The sequence below is a fragment of the Sycon ciliatum genome, chromosome 1 (genome assembly GCF_964019385.1).
Source record: "Sycon ciliatum chromosome 1, ocSycCili1.1, whole genome shotgun sequence".
NCBI lineage: Eukaryota > Metazoa > Porifera > Calcarea > Leucosolenida > Sycettidae > Sycon > Sycon ciliatum.
Genome location: NC_088643.1, coordinates 9,441,703 through 9,469,118, shown reverse-complemented (window position 1 = coordinate 9,469,118; position 27,416 = coordinate 9,441,703). Strand labels below are relative to the sequence as shown.

Genomic DNA, 27,416 nt, shown 5'->3' with positions numbered 1-27,416 from the left:
TGCCACGTCCAGCCCGATCTAACCCACAATGAGCGCATCCTGCGCACCCTTTTGCCCAATGCTGACCCGCACGTTCCCGATGAAGCGTCCTTCATTGTCCAGAACTTCATGGGAACACCGATGACATCGGAACTGTCTAGTAAACTCGGACTACTCCTGTCTATGCACGAGCTTCAAATCACCATATTGTGTGACACCATGTTTTCAAGTGCCGAGCTGGAGCTGTTGGGACAACGAGCACTTTCCAAAGCCGATTTTGGGATCAAATGCATGCCAGTGTCGGCAGCAAGCTTTCAGAGAATCACAAAGTTCTTGGCTAACATTCTGCCTGATATCAAGGACATCCGGCTGTTCCAGTCCCAGTTCTTGCAAGCTCAAGATATCAGCGAGGCTTCGGTTGACCGGTTTTTTCAGGTGATCAGCAAATCAACTAGTCTTCAACTGTTCTACTTTCCATACCTTAACAAGCAATCGCACATTGTTACGTTATCCGAGCTGGTCGGTCAGAATCGCGCAACACTGCAAGAACTAGATGTTTCAGGACTGAGCCATCTCGACACAGAGCCGCTGTTTGAAAGTCTAGCACTATGCTCACAGCTTACTGTGCTGCGTTTCACGGGTATTCAGTTCTCAACGGATGCTGCAGACATTCTCTCTGCACTTCTCCTGGCGCAGCAAGTGCCGCTTCTTAAAGCATTGCACCTCGACTACTGCGATCTTGGAGACGACCAACTGGCTACCCTTGCACAAGGGTGCTGCTGCTGTGAGAGACTGGCCTGCCTTTCGCTAGCAGGAAACAAGCTGTCGCGCATGTCACTCGATCCTCTCCATCAGGTGGTTCAACAGTGTTCCGGCCTGATTTCTCTTTACCTTCACAAGAATCCCCGCATCAATGTCCAAGACAGCTTCCACGACATGCAGCCTGGCGAGACGGAGCAACTCGGCAAAGCGATGGTGGCCTTCGTCCAGACTGTCCTGTACCAGTCCAACAACCTCGAGAAACTGTACCTGTTTGATTCAGTCCGCGAGCCTCGACGGGATCTTTTTTACGACTTGCTGAGCGCAGCATGTGGCAATGCAGTGGACAGTTCTGGTCAGCCAAAGGTAATTGTCGGACCTGTCCTTAGTCGGCTGAAAAGAGTGCCGGTAACGGTGCCACATGATTAGAACAGTCTGTTGGTGGCAAGGCTGAGGCAGACTCAGCGGAGGACCGCCGCACCGATCATGGCCTGGGGACTTGGATCTCTGTGCTACCATACTTTTTCAGTGATGATCACCAAGAACAGGTGTATTGCAAGCTTTTTGTGCGCTCCTTGCACGGTGCAAATTTGTTTGTTGTCGCATCAGATTGAACGGATGTGACCAACAGACATTTCCATTGCACGTGCATCCTGAGTGCAACTTGACCATGCATATGATTTGAGAATTTTGACATGCAATGCAGAGTCAATGTTATGCACATAGCAGATTGAATTTGCACTAGCTGCCAGTTCACATTCAACTGATGTGACTAACAGACATTTCCATTGCATGTGCATTTTGAGCACATATTGATAACGCATGTGATTTGAGAATTTTAACATGCAACATAGAGACAATGTCCTGCACATAGCAGGTTGCATTTGCACCAGCTGCAGTCTTTGATCTTTCATCACATCACTTTATTTTGGCCTTGAGATTACTAAAAGTTTGTGTTGACTTCACGCAACTGCCAGCTCGAGATTATATATTTGTGTTTTAGTGCAGAGCTGGCCAGCACTTCATTGACACTGGATACGTAGCTTGAACTCAATGCTGTCATGTGCAAACCTTGCAAGTTGGAAGGCTGTTGGTTTGCGTCTAGATGTGATGCAGCCAGCTTGAGGTCGTTGAATGTCAGTATCACATCAGTCAGCGTTTTGCTAAATACTGCACGTTCTGATTCACCAGTATAATTATTACTTATAAAGGCTATAGTTGACACGAACGTGTTGTACAAACAATGGATTGCATGAAAACTATAGGTGCTCTCTTCTTAAATTCCATCCTTGGCTCTCCATCTGAATTTTGTTGATGGAATTGAAATTCAGGTGGAGTCATTTACCTGAAATAGAGTGCGATTTCTGAATAATTTGAATAACATCCCCAACTGCAAACAGTCTGGGCAAGTCTGATAAAATTACTTTCTTGTTGACATGACATGACTTTGTAATGTTTACAAAAATTTTCAAAGACCTTGAAATGCATGTTCAATACATAATTAGTATGGAAGCACATACATTTATGCACAACATGCATGCAATGGTGGCAAATTCACCGGGGCAAACAGCGTTTGGGCAGTGACTTGCTCTGGCCTTGGAAATGCGAAAATACTCATCATGGGATACCATACCGTAGCCAAAGCACGGACACTGAGCTGTGATGTATCTGAAAGAGCATCACGATCGTGGCCGACTAAAGGTCTTATGAATAACAGTAACTGCTCAATATGCAGAGTTTATCGTAAAATCTCAAGTGCATGACCGCTGCACGGAACCGTTCCGTAATATAATGAAGTCGCTCATCATCAACGTCTGTGTATAGCAATGTAGAGGATGAGGGACTGATGGTTATTGCCTCTAATGGACTTGTGACTTACAAGAGCTATACAATGGCATTACAAAAATTTGATGTACTCAAATTCAAAATAAATACAGTGAATAGAAAATGAGCTGATACTGGTGTATGGCTTTGATCCATGCAAGGCCATGTTACTGACTATTACTTGCAGTGCTACAGCAGACAGGGAAGCTAAAAGGGGTGCGTATTTGCTATCTACTGTAGACCTGAAAGGGGAAGTATACCCTAAAATCAAATTTTCACCAGTTGTAGTCTTCTGGGTGCTGAGTCGAATGGTCTTGGTCCGAGGAAGCTGCGACGCTCCCTTCCTACTTGAATCCCAATCGAACTCGCGCACTTCCACCGAAACTGGGTGACTGCGCCCTACTAGATGGGGATTTGTATGCAAAATGTCACTAAAAGCGCCATTTCGTTCTTATAAAAGCACGGATGACCGCGATTGGCCCATATGTTGTAGTCTTTTGGACGCTGAGTCGACTGGTTTTGGTCCGAAAAGGCTGCGATGCAGCGTTCCTCCTTTATTCCCAATCGAACATGGTTGAACAAGCGGTCACGTGCTCCTGGGTGCCCAAATCACCTGGTCACCGCGCCAGCAGGCGACAACTTTCACACCAAGGTTCAACTCGAGTTCAACTCGAGTGACAGGACTGCACCCAAAAAAGGTCAAACAGGCTAGTAAGTTGTACCCTGCAGGCACGGTGACCAGCTGACTGGTGTACGCAGGAGCACGTGACCGCTTCTTCAACCATGTTCGATTGGGAATAAAGGAGGAACGCTGCATCGCAGCCTTTTCGGACCAAAACCAGTCGACTCAGCGTCCAAAAGACTACAACATATGGGCCAATCGCGGTCATCCGTGCTTTTATAAGAACGAAATGGCGCTTTTAGTGACATTTTGCATACAAATCCCCATCTAGTAGGGCGCAGTCACCCAGTTTCGGTGGAAGTGCGCGAGTTCGATTGGGATTCAAGTAGGAAGGGAGCGCCGCAGCTTCCTCGGACCAAGACCATTCGACTCAGCACCCAGAAGACTACAACTGGTGAAAATTTGATTTTAGGGTATACTTCCCCTTTAACTGAAGCATGCCGACTGACTATGTACATGTACTCATCCTTGCCAGCATCCGATGCACCGGTGTGGGAGATGTTTGCCGATGCACTTTCAACCGCTCCATAACGGTCCAAGCTGGTCTCCTGCAGCTCATTGATCGTTGGATTTAAAGCTGGCCGGGCAGGGATGCCGGGCTCTAGGGAGTGCATCCTTTCTCGCTGGGCAGGAATGCCGGGCTCTAGGGAGTACATGCTTTCTCGCCGGGCAGGAATACGGGGCTCTAGCGAGGACATGTCTTCTTGCTGGACAGGAACATGGGGCTCTAGCGAGTACCATGTTTCTTTCATCTGCAACCCTGCATTTTCGTATGGGCGACGAACTGGTCTTGCCTGTACTACCACAACATTGCCATAGATATTCTCATCGTCTGGGTTGGTGCTTGCACGTGAAGCTTTCTTCCGTCGCCATAGCAATACTGTAACCACTGCCAGAATGAAAATGATGATTGCACTGAATGCTGAAGCGAGAATCGGAACTAGCGAGACCTCAGAGTCCTTGTCCGCAGTTACTACAAAGAAGAACATATACAATCGTGTACTTCAATGTAATAGCTTTGAGCACTGGAAGCAGTGCATGATACGATCATTCATCTACATGCACATAACGGAAGTATTTTTGTACTTTTAAAACTAGGGCTGAGTGGGGTAGCATTTTCTTCGGGTATCAGGTTCGGGTAGTTTTCCACGGGTACCCCATCGGGTAATCTTTCCATGGCACCACCGCAATGCACCCCTTCCCGCACACACTGGGTAGACATGTGGACTATTTCATGAATTTGTACACGTGCACTGTACATGATGTCATCTGTGACTTCGGGTTTTCGGGTAATATTCTGTACCCGTCTACCCGAGGTCCTCACGGGTAGCATGGGTACCCGACTACCCGTGCACACCACTATTCAAAACTCATGGATCCAGGACTAAGCTGCACAAATCAACTGTGTTAGCTACATACATGCATTGGCTATTGTGTGGGCTGACACTCAAGCCGTCATACTGTGTGTTCAAATGACAGGAAACACTTTTGAGCCACCTTAGGCTGCACCCCTGACATTTCCCCTAGAAATCATTTTGCGTGTGGCTTCACTGGCTGCGTTGTCCCATCGGTTTGTGTTTCGTCAATTTCGGCTTCCTCGCGGCAATCACTGCTCTAGCTGGTACTTGAGTATCGGTGTTAACTGGAAGTCACTTTGAGCTTCCTATGTTCTGATTGTCTCTACGAATGTAGCTCGGTCTGGGATCGGGATTTGTGTTTGAGTACTCGTTCCTCAAGTTGTCTATCAGTTTTGTGTTCTTGATCTCTTGCGATTTTCACATTCCTAAGAGAATATTGGTAGTGTCGATGAACACAGTCATGCTGTGTTTGCTGGTAGAAGGCCGGAGATCATGTCGGCATTGGTGCACATGCTAGTGATTTTGCCCCCACCCGAACCGCTCCTTGAAATCAAAATGGCCTGCTACTTCTTTTAAAGAAAAGCTCAAAGCGAGCACGGTATGCTTACAATTGTTATCATAGTGCAGGACTTTATAATAATTATGAGTCGTAGTTTTACTACTACTACTACTACTACTACTACAGTAAAACATGGTTTAAGCGACCACCCCACGGTGCAAGCAAAAGCGGTCGTTAAAGCCATGTGGCTTTAGAACCAGGTCCCACAGTGTCGAGCAGGTGGTCGCTAAACCCAGAGGTCGCTTACACCAGGTTTTACTGTGCACGGCTGGCCAATAGGGCTTGAAAGTGCTACGTCATAGCATAGCAACAATTTCAAAAATTCAAAAAACTGGATCCAGTTTTTGTATGGATCCAAGCACATTTCAAGCCGTTTTACTCACGGCAAGGTGGTGTAGCCAGTGAAACTGACTGATTTGGCTACTGGGGGCAGGGTTACAACTGGTGGCGAAGTTAAAGTCACCCCTGCATACGACATGAATGGGTTGCTATGCACCCACATACTGAGGCAATAGCAAAGTCACACCTTAGTGGATCCAAAATAGAAATCTGATGTCTACTACTCCCTGGCCGTTTTTGACGTCATCACTTTCAAGCCCTATAATACTCTGTATGCCTCTTCAACACTAAGCGCACACTGCTCGCCACCACTGATTTACAAGATCTACATGTGCATGTATGTATTGTAAAAGGACAACTCACGATGTTGACACTGAGCACCCAGCCATCTTCCCACACATGTACATGCTCCTGTCACATGATCACACACAGCATCATTCTTGCACAGGCATGCCTGGGAACAGTCGGCACCATAGGAACCCATCAGGCACGTCATGTTGCAAATATCGCCATGCCAACCAGGCTGGCAGGAACAGGAACCGTCGATATCGGAGCAATTAGCTTCGTTCGTACACTCGCAGACCTCCATACAGCCTGTGCCATAGGTTCCTGGTATACAGGCATCTTGACATGCCGTTCCATTGAATCCTGGTGCACAACTGTTCAGTGATGCACAGAGAGAGGGAGAGAGAAATGGTTAGATATACCTATACCTACATTGTAACTATTCTCGGACCCGGGATATTCTCAGGAAATGCAATATTTTATTCAATGTCCTAGACTCTCCATGTCACTCTAGCATAAAACAAATCGCAGAAAAAAATTCATGTTTCGCGTGAGACTCGGCTGGAAGCCAAGTTTTTCTCGTCCGTAGGACGCCATCACCTTCAAGGATCAAGGCACAGATGCAGCTCTTAAAGCGGTTGGAGGTGATTAGATTAGGCCCACCAAATTGGTTAAAGGCCGAAAATCCCATTCGCTGCATCCATGCTGCCCTCGTGCCAGGCCACGAGTTTGAAAGTATTCGACTAAGTCCAACATCAACGCGTCATCACAGAACTGCATTCACTGGGTTTGTTTGGTATCATCTTGGACTCGTTCATCAGCGTCGGGTCGTCGCCAACGAATAAGAGTCAGCAGAAAGCTGTCTCATGAAGTGTTCTGCTGCAGAGGTGTGCCACAGGGAAGTGTCCCCGGTCCGCTTCTGTTCGTTTTGTACACACGCACAAAAAATGAAGTTCTGCCCAATGCCCATCAGGAGTTTGCCGATGACATTGTCATTGTGCTACGCCGCGAACTCCTTCTACTCCTCTCTCACTGCTGCTGGCCATATAAGGCTTGAGAGGTCAGCGAAGGCTGGCATTCGCGCAGTCTTGTGATTGCATAACCCCGTCACCACCCAGCCCCTGAGCAAGAAATTTCGGTTATCTACCATTGAGCAGCTCTGCCGTCAGGAAGTCCTTGTCTTCGTCTTCCTTTGTCTTCACGCTTTCCCCAGTCAACTGTTGTTGTCATTCTACACACCTATTGCCCCCGATCTGGTCGACCAAGAACGGAGAGCTACCCGTGGACAGATGACGCGACTTCTGCGCGTCTCTTTCCTTCTCGGGCCTTTGGGACGGTCGTCCATTCGCGTCCGGGGTGCCCCCCACCATTCCTTGGAATGAGTTGCCTCCTCATATTCACCTTGTCGTGCGCATAGATGAACTCAAGCGAAGTGTCTGAATTTAGCATCCATGTAAATATCGCTCTGTGTCACAAGATCGCATCCAAGATTCATGCGACAATGCAGTTCAAGTATTATCCAGTACAATAAGTATATTAACCCAGTTGAGTTGCCGGTAAATTTCTTATTACTTCAGTATGAGCATGTACATGTATCAAAGTAAAACTGGGGAGGCTGTACGTACATGTATTGTTGGTAAAGGACGACTTCCATAGTTGCTATCTTCTTTCCTTTCACACTTCCATTCTTCAAACATGTTATACTACTTTCGTTTTTGGTAGGAATCAGAGAGCCAATCTCTGATGAGAAGGCAGTACTGCTTGTGCTTTTTAAAAGGTCCAGCCGCTCGCTCCGGCTTTCGCCGGAACAATCTTTTTTAAGGGGGCAGCCTACCCATAAATTTCATATGGCATTTAATTGACCGTAACTTTGGTGTTTCTCAATGGATTTGAGTGACATTTTGACCACACACTCCTGCCACTATGCTGGCCCTCAGGACATGATTTACAAGTTCTTGCGCCTCACTGACAGGCTTTCCAGGCCGGAAAAACTCAAATTTCCGGCATAGTGCCACGGTGTGCGAGCCACCCAGGAGCCAAACAAATGCATTTACAATTTTTTCACATTTTCGTGCTCATTCTGTCCGTGCGCGGCCCCCAAACCTAGAACAAGTCCAGAAGCAGCCATGGGTGATGGGGTAGGGCCCCTCAACGAGGCCCTGGAATCTGTCACAAAGGAACGAGTGGGCGTTCTCTCACACACTCCCACAGACCCAAGTCAATTTTTGAATTTTTTTAGGTTTAGCACGTGCTACGAGGTCGTACCTTTGATACAACATCCAGTGCTGGGACCTCCACAGCAAGCCATTTCCACAGCGCTGCACACCAAATCCAGGATACCCTCAGAAACCGGCAAAGACTACCACTGACGTTTCACTACTGCCTAGTACTGAATCCTACCTGACTTCTTGACACGACTCAAACTTGCCAAAGTCACTAAATCAACGTCAACTACAATAATCAAGCCACATATCTGCAACGTCACGAGGGTGCTGGCAAAAGTCCTGCTGCACGGCGGCGGGCTTCACCCGCCGCCGTGCAGCCCAATACGTGGCTCAAAAACCTGATTTTTGGACTTGGAGCAAAATTCTGCACACTTTCACGTGTTTCCATGATACGACAAGTTGCGCACGGTCTGCTCACATTCAAATACAGTGCTGCCAACAAATGACAGCGTGCAACAAAAAAATCTTTCCTTGCAAGGGCACATTTTCGGCCATAACTCTTGAACGGCCGGTCAGATCGGGACACAATTTTCAGAGAATTTGCAGCTATTCATGCTCTTTCAACTGACGTAGCACTCAATATGAATTTACAAATTCGATTTTTCAGCGAATTTTTTGGTAGTCTGCCACCCACAATGGCATAAGTGTCAGGATGTATGCAGGATTTTGCACCCTCATTTCAAAATTTCACGGGACCCCCCCCCCCCCCCCCCCCCCCCCCGGCCGAGCCCTCCTCCATACGAAACTGCACACGATCAGCTGTAACTGCTGTGAGTGGACAGATCGACATAAAATTCATTCCTACGACTTACATGCATTCACCAATGGACTCGTTGCAAGTTCCGCCGTTCAAGCAGATGTGCGAGCAGGATGTCAAGCAGTGGAGCGTTCCGTTTGTATGACGAGGACATGCCAGAGTGCACAGCGAGCCCCTCCAGCCGGCGCTGCAGTTGCACGAACCGTCGATAGGACTGCACGTAGAGTTTGCAGAGCACTGACATGCCTGGGAGCATTGGTCACCATACTGATCGGAGGGACATGTGTTTTCACAACTAGTGAACATGAACAAAAAGAGGGACATGGAATTCAGTACAGTCATGTACTTGTAGAATTCTGAAAGCAAGACTACTTGAATACTGCAAGATGATCACTCCTGATTACACAGCCATCACAACAATTATTCAATTTAATTATTATCATACGTGAGTCAAAAGTAGCTAGTTGAAAAATATTATTTTTCAACCCCTATTATTTAGCGCGAGCTCCGGTGTGGGGAGCAAACCCTTTCTTACAAATTATCGCCGAAGTCGCAACCACTACTTCGTCCCTATTATTTTATTAAACATAATAATTATTATTCACTAAGTGAAGTTGGTGGATCCAACGAGGAGCACACGCTTCTTGCCGAACTAACTTGACACTTGACTGACTCACGACTGCCATCCGGAGCACACGAGGAGCAAGTCGCACCTTCCGCTCGGCAAACCTGAAAGAAAGCACCGCTCCCTGCTCAATACACAGTATTTCGGGCCGGGAATTCACCCCTCATGAGTTGAGCTTGAGTAGGCTGAGGAAGATCGTGCCTGAAAAGAACCACTTATAATATAATATTAACTAAATAATAATTATTATACTGCTCTCCAGACCAAACCATCACCAGGGATACAAACTCACAGAGACACTTTGTTTCCAGCGCGACAAAAACCTCGTGAAGTCCCAGGGAGCAGCGTGAGTCAGAGTCGCTCATGGAGTTGTGCTAAAGAGACGTTGAGAGCCAGTATAGCTATTCACAACGCTGTCACCTCCAACAACTAGTCGCACGTCCGCGTGAGGGACACCAATACGATAATATTATAATTATTATTATGTTTGCATCTGGAGAAAAAATGCATTTGGACCTTCAAAGACTTTTAAAACTACATTACCAAAAAGATGAATTCTTGAGTTGAAAACTTGAATGTTTCAGAGGTGCCAAATCTCCCGATCAACCAAGATCTCCCCATTTTTGGTTTGTTTTTGAAACATCTCGGATTCTCCCGCCCATTATCAAAACCTCCCGACTTGCAGCCAGTTTTCCCTCACCTTCGTCAAGCATGCATACACCTGATACACACATCCGGGACGTACCCCATGGCCCAGTTCAGGGAAAAAAAGAGCAGGAAAAAATCTGCGCTCGAGTCGTCAATCTCGTCAGGTCGCTCGAGTCGTTTGTTCACCTCTTTCAGCCTTTCCCCGCTTCTTTGATTACACTCCGCTGAACTTTGGTGATGCCGCTATCGTTCAAGTAAACTGATGGCTACAGAAGCCAAGCAGCGTATTATGTCCTCGCCGGGAGAAGTGGAATTTCAGTTCCACTCGTCATGGCTGTCACCACCTATGCTGCCACAGCATAACCATCCTATTCCGCTCGGCTTGTTGTGAATGGTCGCTTTCTTTGCACCGTGTCTCTTTCATGGCGCTGGCATGCACGGCAAGGCCGAGAACGTGATTGTGACTAATTTCACAGCAGTTTGTGCGCAAACCCATCTCTCAAAAATCCATCACGACGTTTGTGTTTGCGGATGAAGGACATGAAGATGAAAAACATCACCCGCTTGAAGAGCTACCGACCTCCCGCCTGGCTACCCCCCCCCCCCCCCCCTCGCTTGGAGGGAGATCTCGGGACCAAAGGAAAAGCAGCTCTGATGATATTTTTGGCCATAATCACATCCAACATCATAACAGTAACATCATCGATGCATCCAGTGGTTTATAGGAGGACTTATATCGATTAATGCTGTCACACCTCACAGAGGTGATTATGTTGTGCAAGTTTGAAGGCATGGCAGATTGACCAATGATCTTACTTACAGTTTTCCAATATACCCCGGTGCACATAAGCAGTTACCGTTGACAAAATCACAGGTAGCATTGTGCTGACAGAGGCACTGAAATGCACAGCCTGCACCGTGTGTACCTGGCAAACACGTCTCATTGCACAGCGACCCCTGCAGCATTTGAAATCAACAAATGTGCGTAGCTATACAATCATGTAGTTCAGCAATGTCATTGTCTTGCCTTATGTCATACGCATGTACTAGTGGTAATATCATGACTCCATAATTTTGGATAAACGAAAAGACGTACATGTTACGAGTTACGACTGACTGTCAACCACTGTAACCAGATCATTATGCAGTCAACCAGTCAGTTCCTTTTATCTATGATTACACTGGCTCAACATCCGAGTCGACTCCATGTAGTCCTTTCTCGGGATTGTTTTTCACATTAACGTTATGCGCATGCTTGAGAATTATTTGGTCTTTTCCTCGTGAAATGGGCGAGTGGAATTTGCTGCAATTATGTCTGACTCTGCCCGAATGTGAATGAGGTCAGAACAATCAATTCCTCCAAACACCCGATGGACCCCTTTTTTGAAGGTATCTTCATACCACAGGATATAGCAGCAGTAAAGAGAAGGTCAGCGCGACAATTTTGATATCCATCCTTGCCTGATGATCGTAGTAGTAATACGTCGGAAACTCAGAGTTGTGACAAAGCCTCCAATCTCTCTTGTATCCATCCATATGCATTCATGTGGCACTTGACGTTGCCATTACTTGGCATTAGCAAGAAGCAGCAATACTTATTACTGCGTTGTTAAAGATCACTCATCAGGGGTCCAGGATTAATGCATGCCAAGAATATCTCAAACTAGGATTAAAATCGTCACCCTTTTGGGGATTGATTTTGTCGAGCACTTACATTGTGCATGTACATTGTAACTTTGTAAAGCAATGAATAAAACCATGTGTGCACTCATATCACAATCATAGCAACAATTGTTAAGGATTCCAGAACGTTTTCTAAGACTTTCTTGTCCCGGGGATTTAAGACTAAAGGGAATGATGAAACTACAAAAGGATTTATACACTTGGAGTGAAAAAGGTTGAAGCAAAAAACGACGATAGGAGAAAAGTAAGGAAAATAGCACAAACTTTGTTCTTTGACTGGGTGTCTTCCCCTTTCCACTTCTAATTGCCTATTCATTCGTCCAGACAATTATCTGTCAGTACACCTGTCTCTCCCTCTTTCTCCCCTCCCCCTTCTCTCTCACCTTATACCCGGGCGCACAGGTGCAGTGCCCATCCACTGGACTACAGGTCGCACTGTTCTGACAGGCGCAGGGCAAAGCGCAGTTCTGACCGTAATGTCCACTAGCACACGGTGTGTCACATCTGTATGGGAAGAACGACATGAAATAGTGGGATTCCATTACATTTTGATACCATGACAATGTACATTATGATACATTGTATCCTTGGCTGAAGCATACGAATCAGATGGCCTGCCATTCACAACACATCTACACCTACATGTACATGTACAAGTAAGTGTTTCACAACTCCCTGTATGTCACATCACCATACCATTCAGCAATGGCCATTGTCATTGACCCCGAACTAGCCCTTTCCCAAAGATGCCATAATTTTCGCAACTTATGCTTTTCGCAACCGTGCCAAAACAAGTGCAAGTTGCTGAAATCGCATCCATATTTTCAGAAAAAGCTGAACAATTGCTAATATCGCAACTTAAAATTGGAGAGTTCTTGTGCAAAAACCATCAAAAAGAGCAGAAAGTGCAGAAGTGCAGCGACAGCAAACTCGTACACCACTTCCTGCTGTGAACCACCACTTTACACAATTCCAGTAGCCTTTTGCATGTAGCCTACATCCTTCCAGTGCACGGAAAAGGAAATGAACATTATCGTAACTACCGTTGATCAACTGTTTCCCCATGCCATGGGGCCAAGGTTGCGGAATAGTTGCGAAATAGGGTTCCCAGTAAAAAGGCAACGCCTGTTGGGAGTTCCCTAGCAAAATAGTAGAATTTAATTATACTACTACTACTAAATACATGATTATACATGTAGTTCGCAAAAATGAAGAAAGTTGCGAAAGTTGCGAAAGTGCGATTTCTTCCCAAACAACGAAAAGTTGCGAAAAAAGTGGCGAGCATCTTTGGGAAAGGGCTACCCCGCACCAACCTTGTTCCCATCCATCCTGGCCGACACGTGCATTGTCCGTTGATATGATTGCAGGTGGCACCGTTACGACACTGGCACGGCGAGGCACAGTTCTGTCCGTAGTGTGCAGCGTCACAGCGCCAGCCGCATGTACTGCCCCTCCATCCTGGAGTACATGTGCATGTCTGCACAAGCAATGAAATAAGGTACAAAACCTTTTGATCTTTGACACCAATCGTTGGAGTTTATGATAACAATGCCACAGCAGAAGCCATGGCAACGTGAACTGAACTGGGGTTGCACCATTCAGCAGCTTGCCAGGCTGAATAATTTTGCCGCCATTGTTCAGCCAGGTCTCACCGCACAGCTTTTTGAAGTGGCTTTTTGGCAAGTGAATTCCTACTTTACGGTCTCTGTCCTTTTTTTTCCTTCATGTATTTATTGTTAATCGTGAGGCAGGATGGTGCATGACTTACCGGCGAGAGAGAGAATCTATTGCATGAGCCACCATTGAGACAGGGGCACGGTTTGCAGCCAACACCGAACGTTCTTGTCGGACACACTGCAAACAGGAATGGGAACAGGATCAGATTGTCTAACTGCATTCTTACTTTCAACTACATACTACCCAGGGATACAGCAACTTCCGGACAAATGCTCCTTGTCGTCATTTTCCAAACACTTTTCTACCCAGTACCATACGTGGATACATGGGAGTAATAGTCCATCGGCAAAATCTCAGAAAAGGCCTCTTTCGGAGAAGGTGATGCACTGAAGCTCCAAGTAAACGCCCCTTTGCACACTAGCTCATGAGAGCCCCATAAAATACGAATCCGATTGTTGGACGTTGGCAATCCAGTCCAGGATAGTCGAACTGGGTCGAATACCTTCTTCCGATTTTCGTAATTTCGTCCACCATTACAAAGTCATCTTTCTCATCGACTTTTTTTCGCGCGGCGAATGTTCTTGATGAGGATTGTTAATGATTCATGCATGGTGGAAAATTACCACCAATGGCGATGATATTGCTTTCACAACAATGACATCAGTAGGAGCAGTGACACAGCCTCACTGCTCTAAGTAGGATTTAGAAACTAGTGAAGGGAGAGCAGACTAGTCTAATAGCAGAGTACGACAGTCTCGTGTTATCCAACAGCACCCGCACACAGAAGGACCAATTAGAACGCGTTCAGCGACGAGCAGCCCGTATCTGCTTGCGGATCCCCCTTTTTGCACCAGTCCATCACAGCTCACTTCTTCATCATCTCCAACTCCCCACATTAGTCTCCCGGCAACTCTTACGACAGGTTACTCTTGCCCACAATATCAAGTACATCCGCGCTCCCCTTCACCTGCAACAGCCTCCCCTTGCACGACCTATCACAGAGCGGCCATATGCACTACAACACGTGAGAACATACACATTGAGAACATCACACACATACCGACACACCAACTCACCCATCAACCTGTCCCTTCACAATTTCAACCAACTACCCCCCGACCTGCGTGAAACAAATAGCAAGCATGTGTTCAAATCAATGGCGTCTAGCCTCATTCTATCATCCATATGCTCCTGTAGTAGCTCACACTGTACCCCATCGTAACCCCATGCCTCCTGCAAAGTGTTGGTTTCCTTACTTGCTAGACTGATTTTATATGATTCTGGACTGATTTGAATCATATTATCTTCCTTATTGGCCATAGGCCATCGTGGAAATACAGAATAATAAAGCAGACCGGGTCTAAGCAAGGAAGTAATCGGCATCAGAGGTGAGCTTGCACATCAGAAAACAGATGATGATCAGTAAACACAGAGAAGTTGGCTATGTGTTTGTGTGTATGCGTGCACATTTGTGCGTGAGAGAGAGAGGCAGACAGACAGATAGCATATGGTGGGAGGGATCAAGGTCTGACCTCAGAGTTAAATGCTGACAGTGTGGAATAGCAACAGTGCGAAATCGGGCAGGGTGGTTAATGGCCCACACTGGAGCCGAGTAGGAGTGCCAGTGGTTGAGGCCTAGCACAGGAGTAGCAGCAGCTCCAGCCTAGGAAGATCAGCTTCTGGATGAAAATCTCCCGGACACAGTAGGTACCAAGCTTCACTAGCAGATTGCCGGCAGGGGCGCACGGCGAGCACCCATACATCCCTCAAGCCACCAGAGCCGCAGTACTTGGACGCGATCCAGGTGTTAACCCGCCAACAATGCTGAGAAGGCACTGGAGCCATACAGGAACTTATGATTGAGCATGACCACAGACTTGAAATACAGGGTCCGGCTTTGAATACTGAGACAGCGACGTCTCATCCACAGAACACCACTCAGCCCCTTTTTCATAATGTTTACAATTGTGTTAGAGCACACAGCACTCGATGCAACATTTACCAGTGACTAACTAACTCCGCGTCTCCGACCACAACTGCAGCGTTCCCGTGAGCCTGTTGGATTTCCGTCAGCCTGTTGAGATTATCTTCATCTCGTCACATGTGAGCCTGTGTGTATCATCCGTATCGTGGCACAATTACACAGACAGGATTTCCAACTCAGGCCGGTTCCGTTGCTCAAAGGGTTGGCGGTAAGAATTGCTATGCCGTCTGTGGCCGTACGGGAACTTGGCGAGTCGTCGCCTTTCTCCATAAATCCTGATCGTCACGCGAACAACAGCCACTATTGCCTAAAATCTACGACACAACAGTATCAAGCTCGCCCCAGCATAAGGACACGAATGACGAGCGCTAAGACGGAGAAAGGGAGACAGGGTTAGCGAGAGCTGACTAGTGCAGGTACGCCGTCATCTCCTGAGGTGGTGGGCCAAGCAGCGAAGTGAAACGAAGGAAGATAGAAGGCATACGGAGGCACCAAAACCAGTCCTATTGCCGGTCACATACTAAGTGCCATTTAGCGTTGACAGTTGGCAGCTGACAGCCTCAAAAAATTTGAAAATCTGCTCAAAAAACTCTCGATCAGACCTCTGCGCACTCTCAAATGGAGCGCACAGTAAAAACCTCGGAGACGAAGAACGCTTAGTATCGACGCCCTGGACTGAATTCGGCACGTCCAACAAACGGAATAGTGTTCTCTGATATATTTTCTACGTGGGTATGGTCGCTTTTACTTGGAAGCTCAATGCATCACCACTTTCGATTTTAAGACTTGGCCGATGGACTATAAAGGCAATGAGAACCATTCTGTATAATGTACTGCAATAGATAGGAGCGCAGTGATATTAGCACTGACAATGCCTATCAAACATTTCACACAAAGGGGGTGCGAGGTGCAGGTAGGGACTAGTATGCATGTCGCCAGTCATCATCATTATCATCAGCCCTTTCGCGTTGGCATCGGCGTTAGCCTAGCCTTCGCTTGGGATTTTGCCAGTTCGTGTGGATAATAATATGGTCCACTGGATAGTCATTGAATCAACACCGTCATGCAGCATAATTATATCTTCCAAGCCAATGCTGACGAAATGGGATGGTCTGTATTCCGTGTAGATGAAGCCGTCGCATAGGATGTTCAGCCAGACACAATGCCTCCTTTTCACAACGGTGGAATCTTACGTGTCTGGCATGTAGTTCCTGTCCAGCCAGCGGCACAGGTGCAGGTGTTTGGTGATGAGCACCTTCCTCTGTTGTGACAGGTTTGGATACATACTTGAGGTTGAGACGGACGGACAGATGGACACATACACACAAATATAGCAGTAATCAGCACTCGCCACGGACATTCCATGTCCCCACTTCAGCCTAGGGTGACTGCACTTTGACATATAGTATCTCAACAAGGGTAAAGCCAACCTCAGTGATAACATCATACCTATCACGATACTGCACCCTGCTCATTTGCAGTCACTTAAATGGTTTAGGTCGGGTGGTACCACCCGAAGCCGCGTTCGTCTCCCCCTAGCTAGGTCTACCCTATTCGCAAATTCCCCTTTCTTTTCCTCCTACTCTACGTGGCTCCAACTGCCTCCCAGTGTTAGACAAGATCCAGATATGCCCAAATTCCGTACACTCGTCAGACAGCACTTCAGTATCTTTCAGTAAACAAAATCACAGTCACCACTTCCGCTGCATAGCTCGCTGGGCATCCCATTGCTTTGTAACTTGCTAATCCCTACCCCTTTTGTGTACGTGCTTTTCCTTTTTTCTCTTCTTCCGTGGTTGGTCTCACCCTCTCCTCAATTCAATTGGCTGTCTTGACATGCTACGAGGTGCAGAAATAAATAAATAAAAAATGTCTAGCAGAAGTATTGTGTGAGTCAATCTCATAATCTTAATAAGAGATTGAGTACTTCAGTAGATAAATAGGTAAGAGATTCAGTAAGAGCTTGAGTCACGCAGTTAATGCTTTATACTCAGTAACATCCTATCTACTGCCACATTTCCTTCAGATCCGAAAGTCACTACAGCAATTCCTCCTTACAAGTGAAAGGTGCGACCACTAACACGGCATGTTACAGACTGATGACAGTTGCAAAGTACATGATTGTATAGCTTGTACAGAAGGCAAGGTGCTCCGACCATTCCGCGGATGACCAGGCTAGGAAGGTTACGTAGGCTCCATCACCGAAGGCCAGGGCGTGTTTCTATTGAAAGGTTATCCCATGCTCATAGGGCTTCTGATTTGTGGTGCCACGGTTCGGCCATTACTTACAAAAACGTCTCCAATCATGACGTAATGCCCGCCATTATACATCCTGTACTTGCCGCTGTTGCTTGCCCACTCCTATTCCACTGATGCTAGACTTACCAGGTGTACAGGGGCTGCCTTGATAGCCAGGACAGCACTGGTATTCGGTATAGTTTTGCCACACGTATGTGCATAGCGTTACCGTGCGATACTTTACCCTGCAAGGCAGAGGGAATATCACATAGGCATTTTAATAAGTACAGCTGGACATCTAATTTCCCGAGAACAATACACATGCACGCGCACACACACACACACACACACACACACACACACACACACAAACACACACACACAAACACACAAACACAATCGTGAAAATACCAATGAAGAGAGATTCCAAAAAGTGTTCGTGCAACGCTCATCAGGAATCAGTGATGGTGTTGCTGGAGGGTCGCTTGCACACAAAGCCAGTGCAGCAGTCCATGACGAAGCACTTTGAAATGGCGGCAGATCCGGAGGATTCTGAGAAAAGAGCCATGCAATAGTACAATAAGTCACAGAATCAGTCACCCTTCTCTCTCTCTCTCTCTCTCTCTCTCTCTCTCTCTCTCTCTCTCTCTCTCTCTCTCTATCTATCTATCTATCTATCTATCTCTCTATCTCTCTATCTATCTATCAATCTATCTATCTCTCTCTTACCGATATCGTGTGCAGCTGTGCCAGCCAAAAACACCACAGTCTACATAGAACCTCTCTGAGAATGCTTGCGTTACTGGCTTGCACGACTGAACTGAGAGCCTGGGCACCGAACACATGAAGAAAAGAGAAATATGGCATACAGATAGAGCACACAGACCAAAGATTTTACTTCTTTGAAGTACAATTAAGTGTAATGTTTGTGCCCGCAAGGTCGACTGGGCGTGCAGTCTTATATATTATTATTATTTATTATTATGCAATGAATATAACTAAATGCGCACTCATATCACAACCATGGGGACGAATCATGTATTCCAGAACGTTTTCTTGTCACAATTATCAATGGAATTCGTGACTAAAGAGAATGATGAAACTACAATAGGATTTATACACTTGCAGTGGAACAGCGAGGATACAAGCATAGTAAGAAAAATAGCACAAACCTAGGAACAATTTGCACAGGTAATAAACTATAGGTGAGGTGAGAAATGATAGGAAATTCAGCAAGTGCAGTGTGACAATGGACATGCATGTGTAAGTGTGTGTGAGTGCGAATTTACTGGAATAGCGTAAGTGCGGTGACATTTTCTTTTTGTTTACAAAGATTTGGATCACGAATGCGAATGTAGACTGCTTCTAGAACTTTTAACTGCTTGAAACTACTTGCAGAACGAACAACACTGAACCAAGAATCATCATAACTTTCACGACACACGGGGTTAGACAACAAATGCAATTTAATTGCCGAAGTATTCTTCTTCTTCTCACCGCCTCCGCCTTCACTTGGTTTCTGACCGCCACCGTCCTTCACACCATCTGCACCATCATCGTCATCATCGTCACCGTCCTCTGCACTTGCTGAATTTCCTATCATTTCTCACCTCACCTATAGTTTATTACCTGTGCAAATTGTTCCTAGGTTTGTGCTATTTTTCTTACTATGCTTGTATCCTCGCTGTTCCACTGCAAGTGTATAAATCCTATTGTAGTTTCATCATTCTCTTTAGTCACGAATTCCATTGATAATTGTGACAAGAAAACGTTCTGGAATACATGATTCGTCCCCATGGTTGTGATATGAGTGCGCATTTAGTTATATTCATTGCATTATTAAGATTATTGTCTCCACGTCGCCTTTTTATTTATTATTATTATTATTATTTGTAAGAAAGGGTTTGCTCCCCACACCGGAGCTCGCCCTTTCTTACAAGTCATCGCCGAAGTCGCAACCACTACTTCGTATTATTATTATTATTATTTTTAAAAGAGGTCGGAGGCGGATAATACTTTAAAACGAAGGTTAGTTATGGGTCGCAAATATCCACGCAAACACACATCCAGTCATAATAAGGCACTTGTCATAAGTATCCGAACGTTTTCGGTCCCTTCTCATCAAGGATTATACAGGGAATGGCTCAAGCTGGAAAGACTAAAACTTATAATTATAGCGTAAAGATAATTAGATAACAACACTCGTGACAAGGTGGAAAATTATCAAGTTTAGCACGACACAAAACTCGAAGGAAAATAATAATAGTGACAACAACATAGTGAGCAAATTAAGTTACATTGTTACCACCTCGACGAGGAGTAACACCAAACAATTGTAGCGACAACACATTTTCTTTCTGTACGGAAAGTTCAGGATCTAACTTACGGATATACAAAGCTTCTAACACAGCCAAATGTAACGCACATCTACCACGTGACAATATTGAGAAAACATTATCACTGTACAACTCACGACAATTGGTACGGGCTGACAGATGTTATTTGATTGACGAAGTGCGATTCTTAGCTCCATTGGGTGTTGTCTCCTCCAATGTCCCGTCATCCCGTCATGTGCGTTACATTTGGCTGTGTTAGAAGCTTTGTATATCCGTAAGTTAGATCCTGAACTTTGCGTACAGAAAGAAAATGTGTTGTCGCTACAATTGTTTGGTGTTACTCCTCGTCGAGGTGGTAACAATGTAACTTAATTTGCTCACTATGTTGTTGTCACTATTATTATTTTCCTTCGAGTTTTGTGTCGTGCTAAACTTGATAATTTTCCACCTTGTCACGAGTGTTGTTATCTAATTATCTTTACGCTATATAAGTTTTAGTCTTTCCAGCTTGAGCCATTCCCTGTATAATCCTTGATGAGAAGGGACCGAAAACGTTCGGATACTTATGACAAGTGCATTATTATTATTATTATTATTATTATTATTATTATTATTATGGACTTACGCGTCAATGTCAGCGGTGATAAACCACCCACAAATTCGCACGTGCTAAATGGACTTGGGAAATGAGCACCGAGCATTCGGTGCGGCATGGAAATAAAAGAGTAACGACAACAGAAATAGAAATACAATAGCAAGACGTACCTGCTAAGGGGCACATGACAGCATTGCTCAGATTTAGCAGAGGATGCAGACACAGAATAAAAGGCATTGTCGACTCCGTTTTGAGAATAATCCAGTAAAATGGTGGCAGATGGATGCAAATCCACGCACTACGTTTTAAAGAGAGGAATTTTGTTGGTATTAAAGATGTTTAAATAACCGACGAGGAGACAACAGTCGTAAAATAGCAATGAAAAATATCAATTGTGCACTCATAACCATGTATAAACAATTAAAATGAAACAATTCCAGAACGTTTTCGTGTGACCATCATCAGTGGAACATCGTCACATAGTAAGAATCACTAAAACAACCAGTTATATAGCTAGAGTAATATGAAAAGAAGCGTGAGAATGCAGCACAGCTAGCGGTTATGCATAACGCGTGTAGTGTGAACCTTTGCAGTGTATCTGAGAATGGTAGCAGTAGATGAATGTGGCAGCTGTGAGTGCGTGTGAACAAAAACTGGTGAGTGCCACATTCATCTACTGCTACCATTCTCAGATACACTGCAAAGGTTCACACTACACGCGTTATGCATAACCGCTAGCTGTGCTGCATTCTCACGCTTCTTTTCATATTACTCTAGCTATATAACTGGTTGTTTTAGTGATTCTTACTATGTGACGATGTTCCACTGATGATGGTCACACGAAAACGTTCTGGAATTGTTTCATTTTAATTGTTAATACATGGTTATGAGTGCACAATTGATATTTTTCATTGCTATTAAAGATGTTAATTATTATTACCACAGCAGTTATGAAAAGCAGTATTGTGATATTTTGGAGCAATATTATTTGGTTTTAGGCCTAGACGCCACTAAGGACGTCTGCAAGTCCAATAGTGGCGTCTAAGACTAAAAGCAAATAATATTGCAGTCTTATTGTCTCAACAAATAAGTGCTCGTCACACATCTTAGTAGAACTGTACCTTTTTTGCACGGTGCACGTTCGTGCAGAGGACCCCTGCAACCAGGAAGCCACACATATCGCAATCAAAGGCAGGAGCAGGAAGATTTGGCGCTGACCTCGTGACATCTTCAACGCCTATCAGCGCGGTCAATCGTGCGTCCAGCGCTACATGTAGTCGGATTGTTTCGCCGAAAACTGGGCTCGAACCAGAAAGAAAGAGATGTGTTACTCTGCTCTTTGTCCGTTCAATGTCCTGAACCACATTCCTGGACGTCGGCTCGATGGACTTGAAATCTTCGACGAAAACAGAGGTCATAACCAAACTATTTGAATGGTGTGCAAATCTCAAGCAGACTCGGTAGACCATGCAGATCATTGGTGTGTTGCAGTCCCATAGCTCCCATATTCCGAAACCGGTGACGATCCTGAGCAGCGTTCCACGCATTTGAACTGCCTCGGAAGACCTTCTTCAGGAAATTCTTGCTGTGCCACGCAGTTCAACTGCTGTGACAACGTCGACAGTAAAAGCAAAGTTCCGGCCAGCTAAACCGAGTTGGCGGACAGATTCTTATGCATGCAGCTCGGGCTTGTGACTTCCGTCATTTCCTAGGTCACATTCATGACAACCTTACACCATGAAAATTCCTAAGAAAACCTCCAAGGAAGGAATATAAGGTAGAGTACAAAAAAACACGAAGATAGAGACAATGAAGAACGGCTATATGTTGGGGCCGCTTAACTAGCAACAGTGTAGGTGAGGTGTAGTGGGCCCACCCTACCATTTCTCACTGGAGACTTGCGGAAGGATGATTCTCAAAATTCCTACCAAAAACAAAACATATGGTCGCATTCACTGGTTTTATGACTTGGGGCTACTCGCGTGCTAGTTTGTACGTGAAGTGTGTGTGTTACAGCGAGGGCTGCGTCCCACCCGCCTGTGTGGATTCACAGGAAGTGTGAGTTACGAAGTCTGAAGAAAATGTTGAACGATCTCTGCTGGGATGACGACTACACCATAGCTCAGTGGTTAGAGCATCGCTGGCTACAAGCAAGGGTCCCTGGTTCGAGTCCTGGTGGTGACAGTCATTTTGTTCTTCAGACTTTTCCCGTTTGTGTCTTTCCCTCAAGCCAGTTGAATAATTAAAGGTACTCGGCGGGAAAAGCGCGATCTCCATTGTGGGTGGGGGAGCAATTTCTTTGCAACACGATTATCGGGCACGTTCGGGTATGTTAAAGATCACGTCTCTTCTTCCGCGAACTGGATGCCTGTTCAGCTGTCTCATGCTATCTACACATCCTGTCGCGAAGTCGTTGAGTCTCCAAACGACAGGATCTTTGTCCGTCTTTTCTTGTTGTTGGCGTAGCCTTGCTCGAGCACGGCGACCCTCGAGGCACCGGGACCTCTTTTCTCCCGTCTTTTCTCTCTGTGTAATAATAACACGTGAGCTATTATCTACTACCTCCGCTGATGAGCTCTGTTGAAGTGAAACAGCGGTCTGGAGGGGCTGCATTACGCGTATCTCAACGGAATGGTCTCACTATGCTATGGTAGTGATGTGCAAGTGGAATGGTTTGGCCCAGATCTCATTGTAGAGCGCATTGTGGTGTCACTGCGGCTGATATAGGTTTTAGAGAAACACAACCCAGATAATACCACTTCATGCAAGTTTTACGCTCAAGGTCGACGGGGCATTCAGTTTTGGACAACTCAACGTAGTGGTGCGACGTTGAGAAGCGTACATTGTAGCACTGTTACCCTTCACGTATTCCGCTAGTTATCCTGCACGACGGACTGGGACATCAACTGGAACGACTGCAAATCGTCGATCTTAGAAAAAAGAGATCAGAATAGTAGCCAAACAATTGGTATCAAAACCTCGCACAGACCATGATGTTGCTCCGCTCTCCAGTCAGTACCTCAAGTATTTCAACACTGGTAACAATGCTACACAGCTGTTCAAAATACCATTGATTCTGTCTAGAGCTTCAGAGAGACATTCGTCCTGACTTCGTACTGTTTCATGCAGCTTGGGGGGTTGACGAACATGTACATAAAAACGCAAAGGCAGTAAGTTCCTGACAGCAAAACCTGCTTGGCGGAACTGTTCTTGACTTCCGTCATTTCCGCAGTACCTTGATAAACTCAGTTCTAAAGTATACAGTGACCTTTCGATACAACGTACCTCCAAGAGATGTAAGAAAGGAGTGCAGTGCTTTGTAGCCGGAGCATTGTCTCAAAGGACAGAGCCGCTCTGAGCGGCTGGCGGTGATGGCGGTGAAACGGACGTTGAGGAGTCAGGTGAAGGTGATGGAGCTGATGAGGGTGAGGTTCGTAAGAAGCCAGCTGTGTACCTGCATTTGTTATAACGTCTCGATTATCTGCGTGTGTATGACGATTCCCACTTCTCTTTACTGTGTCGTGCCCGTTATGTACAGCAGCTGAAAGTCCTTGAAGCTGTTTGTATTCGTACGCATAAGCCTGATCTTAGTAAGCAAAAAGAACATGTTGTAGCACTTAGGGTATGTTCGTGAGTCTACACCCCTTGCTCATGAGTTGTTTCTGCACTTTTCATGCCCATTTGTCACACTTACATTCCATCTTTATCTAGGTCTCACTTTTGTTATACTTACGCGTCATTTGTCACACTTAGGTACTTGGATTTTTTAACCTTTGTTTTTTCGCTTGATCACTTTAGTTCCGTATTTCCACTGATGATCAGAGCTTGAATATCGATTCTGGATTCAAACCTTGAACAATTTGTCATGTTGCGTGGTGATGTCTGCGGCATTCATACTTTTCATAGCTATTACATGTATTATTAAACTTTTATCTCCACTCAGTATCCGAGTTCAAATTTTATCTCCACGTAGAAAGTTTGCCGATCTGTCGGCATAATGTCAAGTCACTTGTCCCATTTGCCCCAAAATTGCCGGATTTATTTTTTTATAAATCATACTTCGAAGTACATTCTTCCCCTCTTCACGTACGGCTTCCCTGCCTGGTCCACCATTAACAAAACCCACATAGGTAAATTAGAAGTTCTCCATCGCCGTTAGGCCTTGACGGATTATGCTAATATTTTCATTAAATTATGCTTTTCGCATTGCTGAAAAAATTGCAAAATTATGCTATTTTTATGCTAAAAGTTATCATAATTATGCCGCATTATGCTCACATATGCTGCTAATGTATGATGGTTCTGTGCAAAATAACTGCGGAATTTTTTTGTAGAGGGCGCTGTACTGTAGTAGCAAAAGCTCAACGGGGTCAACGCACCGTGTGACCTAGCGCTAGCTACGACCGTCATTGATTGTAGTGGACTGGACATGTTATCAAGGGAGTCGAAAACCTACGACTTCCTGGTGCATCTACTTGTACTTGTACTTGTAGAACATGTACAGCTGTATGGAATTTGATGCGAACAGGCGGATTTATGCGATTCGTATGCAATTTGCCTCGAATTATGCGATTATTCGATTTTGGTAGGAATTATGCGAAAAATTATGCTAGCATAATCCGTCAAGGCCTAATCGCCGTATACTGCGCATCATATTTCGTACTGATCGTTATATCTCTAATCTAGACTTGTATGCTACTGCATCCACTACCACTCTGCAAGTGCAACACTACCTTGATGCTTCCAAGTGCACCCTGGCACATTCAATTTTTCTTGACCAGCACCCTGCTCATTTACAGTCCCTTACAAGTGGCACCACCCGAAGCTTCGTCTCCCCTAGCTAGGTCCACCCTATTCGTAAATTCCCCTTCCTTTTCCTCCTACTCCACGTGGCTCCAACTGCCTCCCAGTGTTAGACAAGCTCCAGATATGCCCAAATTCCGTACCCTCGTCAGACAGCACTTCAGTATCTCCCAGTAAACAGAATCACAGTCACCACTTCCGCTGCATAGCTCGCTGAGCATCCCATTGCTTTGTAAGTTGCTAATCCCTTCCCAATTTGTGTACGTGCTCTTCATTTTCTTTTTTCTCTTCTTCCGTGGTTGGTCTCACCCTCTCCTCAATTCAATTGGCTGTCTTGACCTTTTTTATTTTTTATTTCACGGATCCTCCAGAGGCAAGTAGATGCCTATCGAAGGGAGTCTCCTAAGTAAGTATGGAAAATGAGAAAGTATGTTCGTAGGGGAGAAGAGGTAGAGGATACACTAGAATAAGAGTACAAAAGAAGTAAATTCAGTACTTCGGGTAGTACATTGCATGCTAATCATAATGAGAATTAGAAAAGCAGCATTGCGGACTACTATAACTGACATATACACAAACTATTGAAACTATCATACATGTGGTTAGCCTAGACACAAAAGTCAGGAACACCTTTCAAAGAAAACATCGATTGCGAATGATACCGACGAACAGCAATACTAAATTTCGCTGTTGTAGAGAGTGAACGAATATCTTCATGAATTTTATTCCAAGCAACACTCAAAGAAAAAAGGGTTGATTTACGAAAGTAGGTGCCAGCTTTAGGAAGAATTATGGATGAAGGGTGACGACTGCTTTGGGAAGAGGGTAGCTGGAAGTGAGACAACAAGGAGGGGTGTTGGGAGAATACATGGTGGAAATAGACAAGGCCAAGAATCTGCCGTCGCCATGCTAAAGATTCCCAAGAGGAGAGAACATTGAGGTCTTCTTTGGAAGTCGTCCAGTCAGGCCGACGCTTGAGTTTACTATTTAAGTATGCTCTAGCAGCAGTAGCCTGTAGTTTATCAAGGGTTGTGGACATGGTGGCTGAAACGGAAAACATCCAAACGGGAACAGCATATTCAAGGAGGGGACGAACATAACATTTATACAAAAGATTCACAGCAGGAAAAGGAAAGAAAAGTTGGACATGTGGTTTAACTAACGAGTTTGTGACGACCTACCTAACAGCCGAAGTGTGAATCTAATTTGCTTCTGTTTGCAAAGGTTGGGTTTCTTTGTGTTTCGTTATTATTTTGTTATTGTTAGCAGGGACAGAGAAACTACAAATCTCAAGCTATTCATCACCATCATCATCAAAAAGGACTCCGAAATTCACGAACCAGTTTTGTTGTTGTTTTTGTTATTCAGTACTCAGATGGTCAGCCAAGGAAAACGGTGGAGCACAAGTTATGCGTTAGAGTCCACCAACTAAACCAGGTTTTGAACAGTCCGTCTTTGGAATTGTCACTAATATCTATGAACCTTCCAATTTGGAAGGCCGTCGGCTAGCGCTATCAAGTGGTGCTCAAGCTCACTTCTTTGCAGTGGAATGTACTCCTTGTCAGTCTGGTGCTACCTTGTGCACGTCTGACTGTTCAAAACCTGGTTTAGTTGGTGGACTCTAACGTATAACGTGTGCCCCACCGTTTTCCTTGTTTCGGCTTTGTTATTGGTAGGAACTTGAGAATCGTCTCTCCCCGAGTCTAGGCCGGTGAAAAGTGGCAGGGAAGCTCACTACGTTCACCTGCACTGCTGTTAGTTTGGCAACCCCTACAGATAGCCGTCCGTCATTGTCCTTTCTTACCTTTCTCTGTCTGATGTTGTTGTTTTCTTTATTTGAATTCGCTAAAACCAAACGGACAGAACTGTTCAGTGACAAGGGAGCGAATGATGAGCGTCATAATCACTATGCATCAAAACATCTCGGGGCAAAATGAGACAGACTAGAAGTAGAAGGAGGGTTTGATCGTAGGGATTATGTCATTCGCCATGCCATGTGCAATAATACCCGTGCTCCGACCAAATTTAAATAAGTACATCAATGACCGTAGTCAACACCC

At 45.3% G+C, this 27,416-nt stretch overlaps 1 protein-coding gene across 1 annotated transcript; it reads right to left on the bottom strand.

Annotated features, from left to right (window-relative positions):
• Window positions 1-2,613: 2,613 nt before the first annotated feature.
• Window positions 2,614-22,359, bottom strand: LOC135809536 (multiple epidermal growth factor-like domains protein 10). The gene is made up of 12 exons (XM_065322936.1): window positions 21,675-22,359; window positions 18,352-18,450; window positions 17,770-17,867; window positions 16,578-16,670; window positions 13,492-13,577; window positions 13,037-13,200; window positions 12,107-12,227; window positions 10,861-10,997; window positions 8,823-9,062; window positions 5,864-6,159; window positions 3,664-4,217; window positions 2,614-2,622 (listed from the first exon to the last, which is right to left on the bottom strand). The coding sequence occupies exons 1-12, from the start codon at window positions 21,779-21,781 to the stop codon at window positions 2,614-2,616; spliced, it is 2,004 nt and encodes a 667-aa protein (XP_065179008.1). The 5' UTR covers window positions 21,782-22,359.
• Between the last annotated feature and the right edge of the window lie 5,057 nt (window positions 22,360-27,416).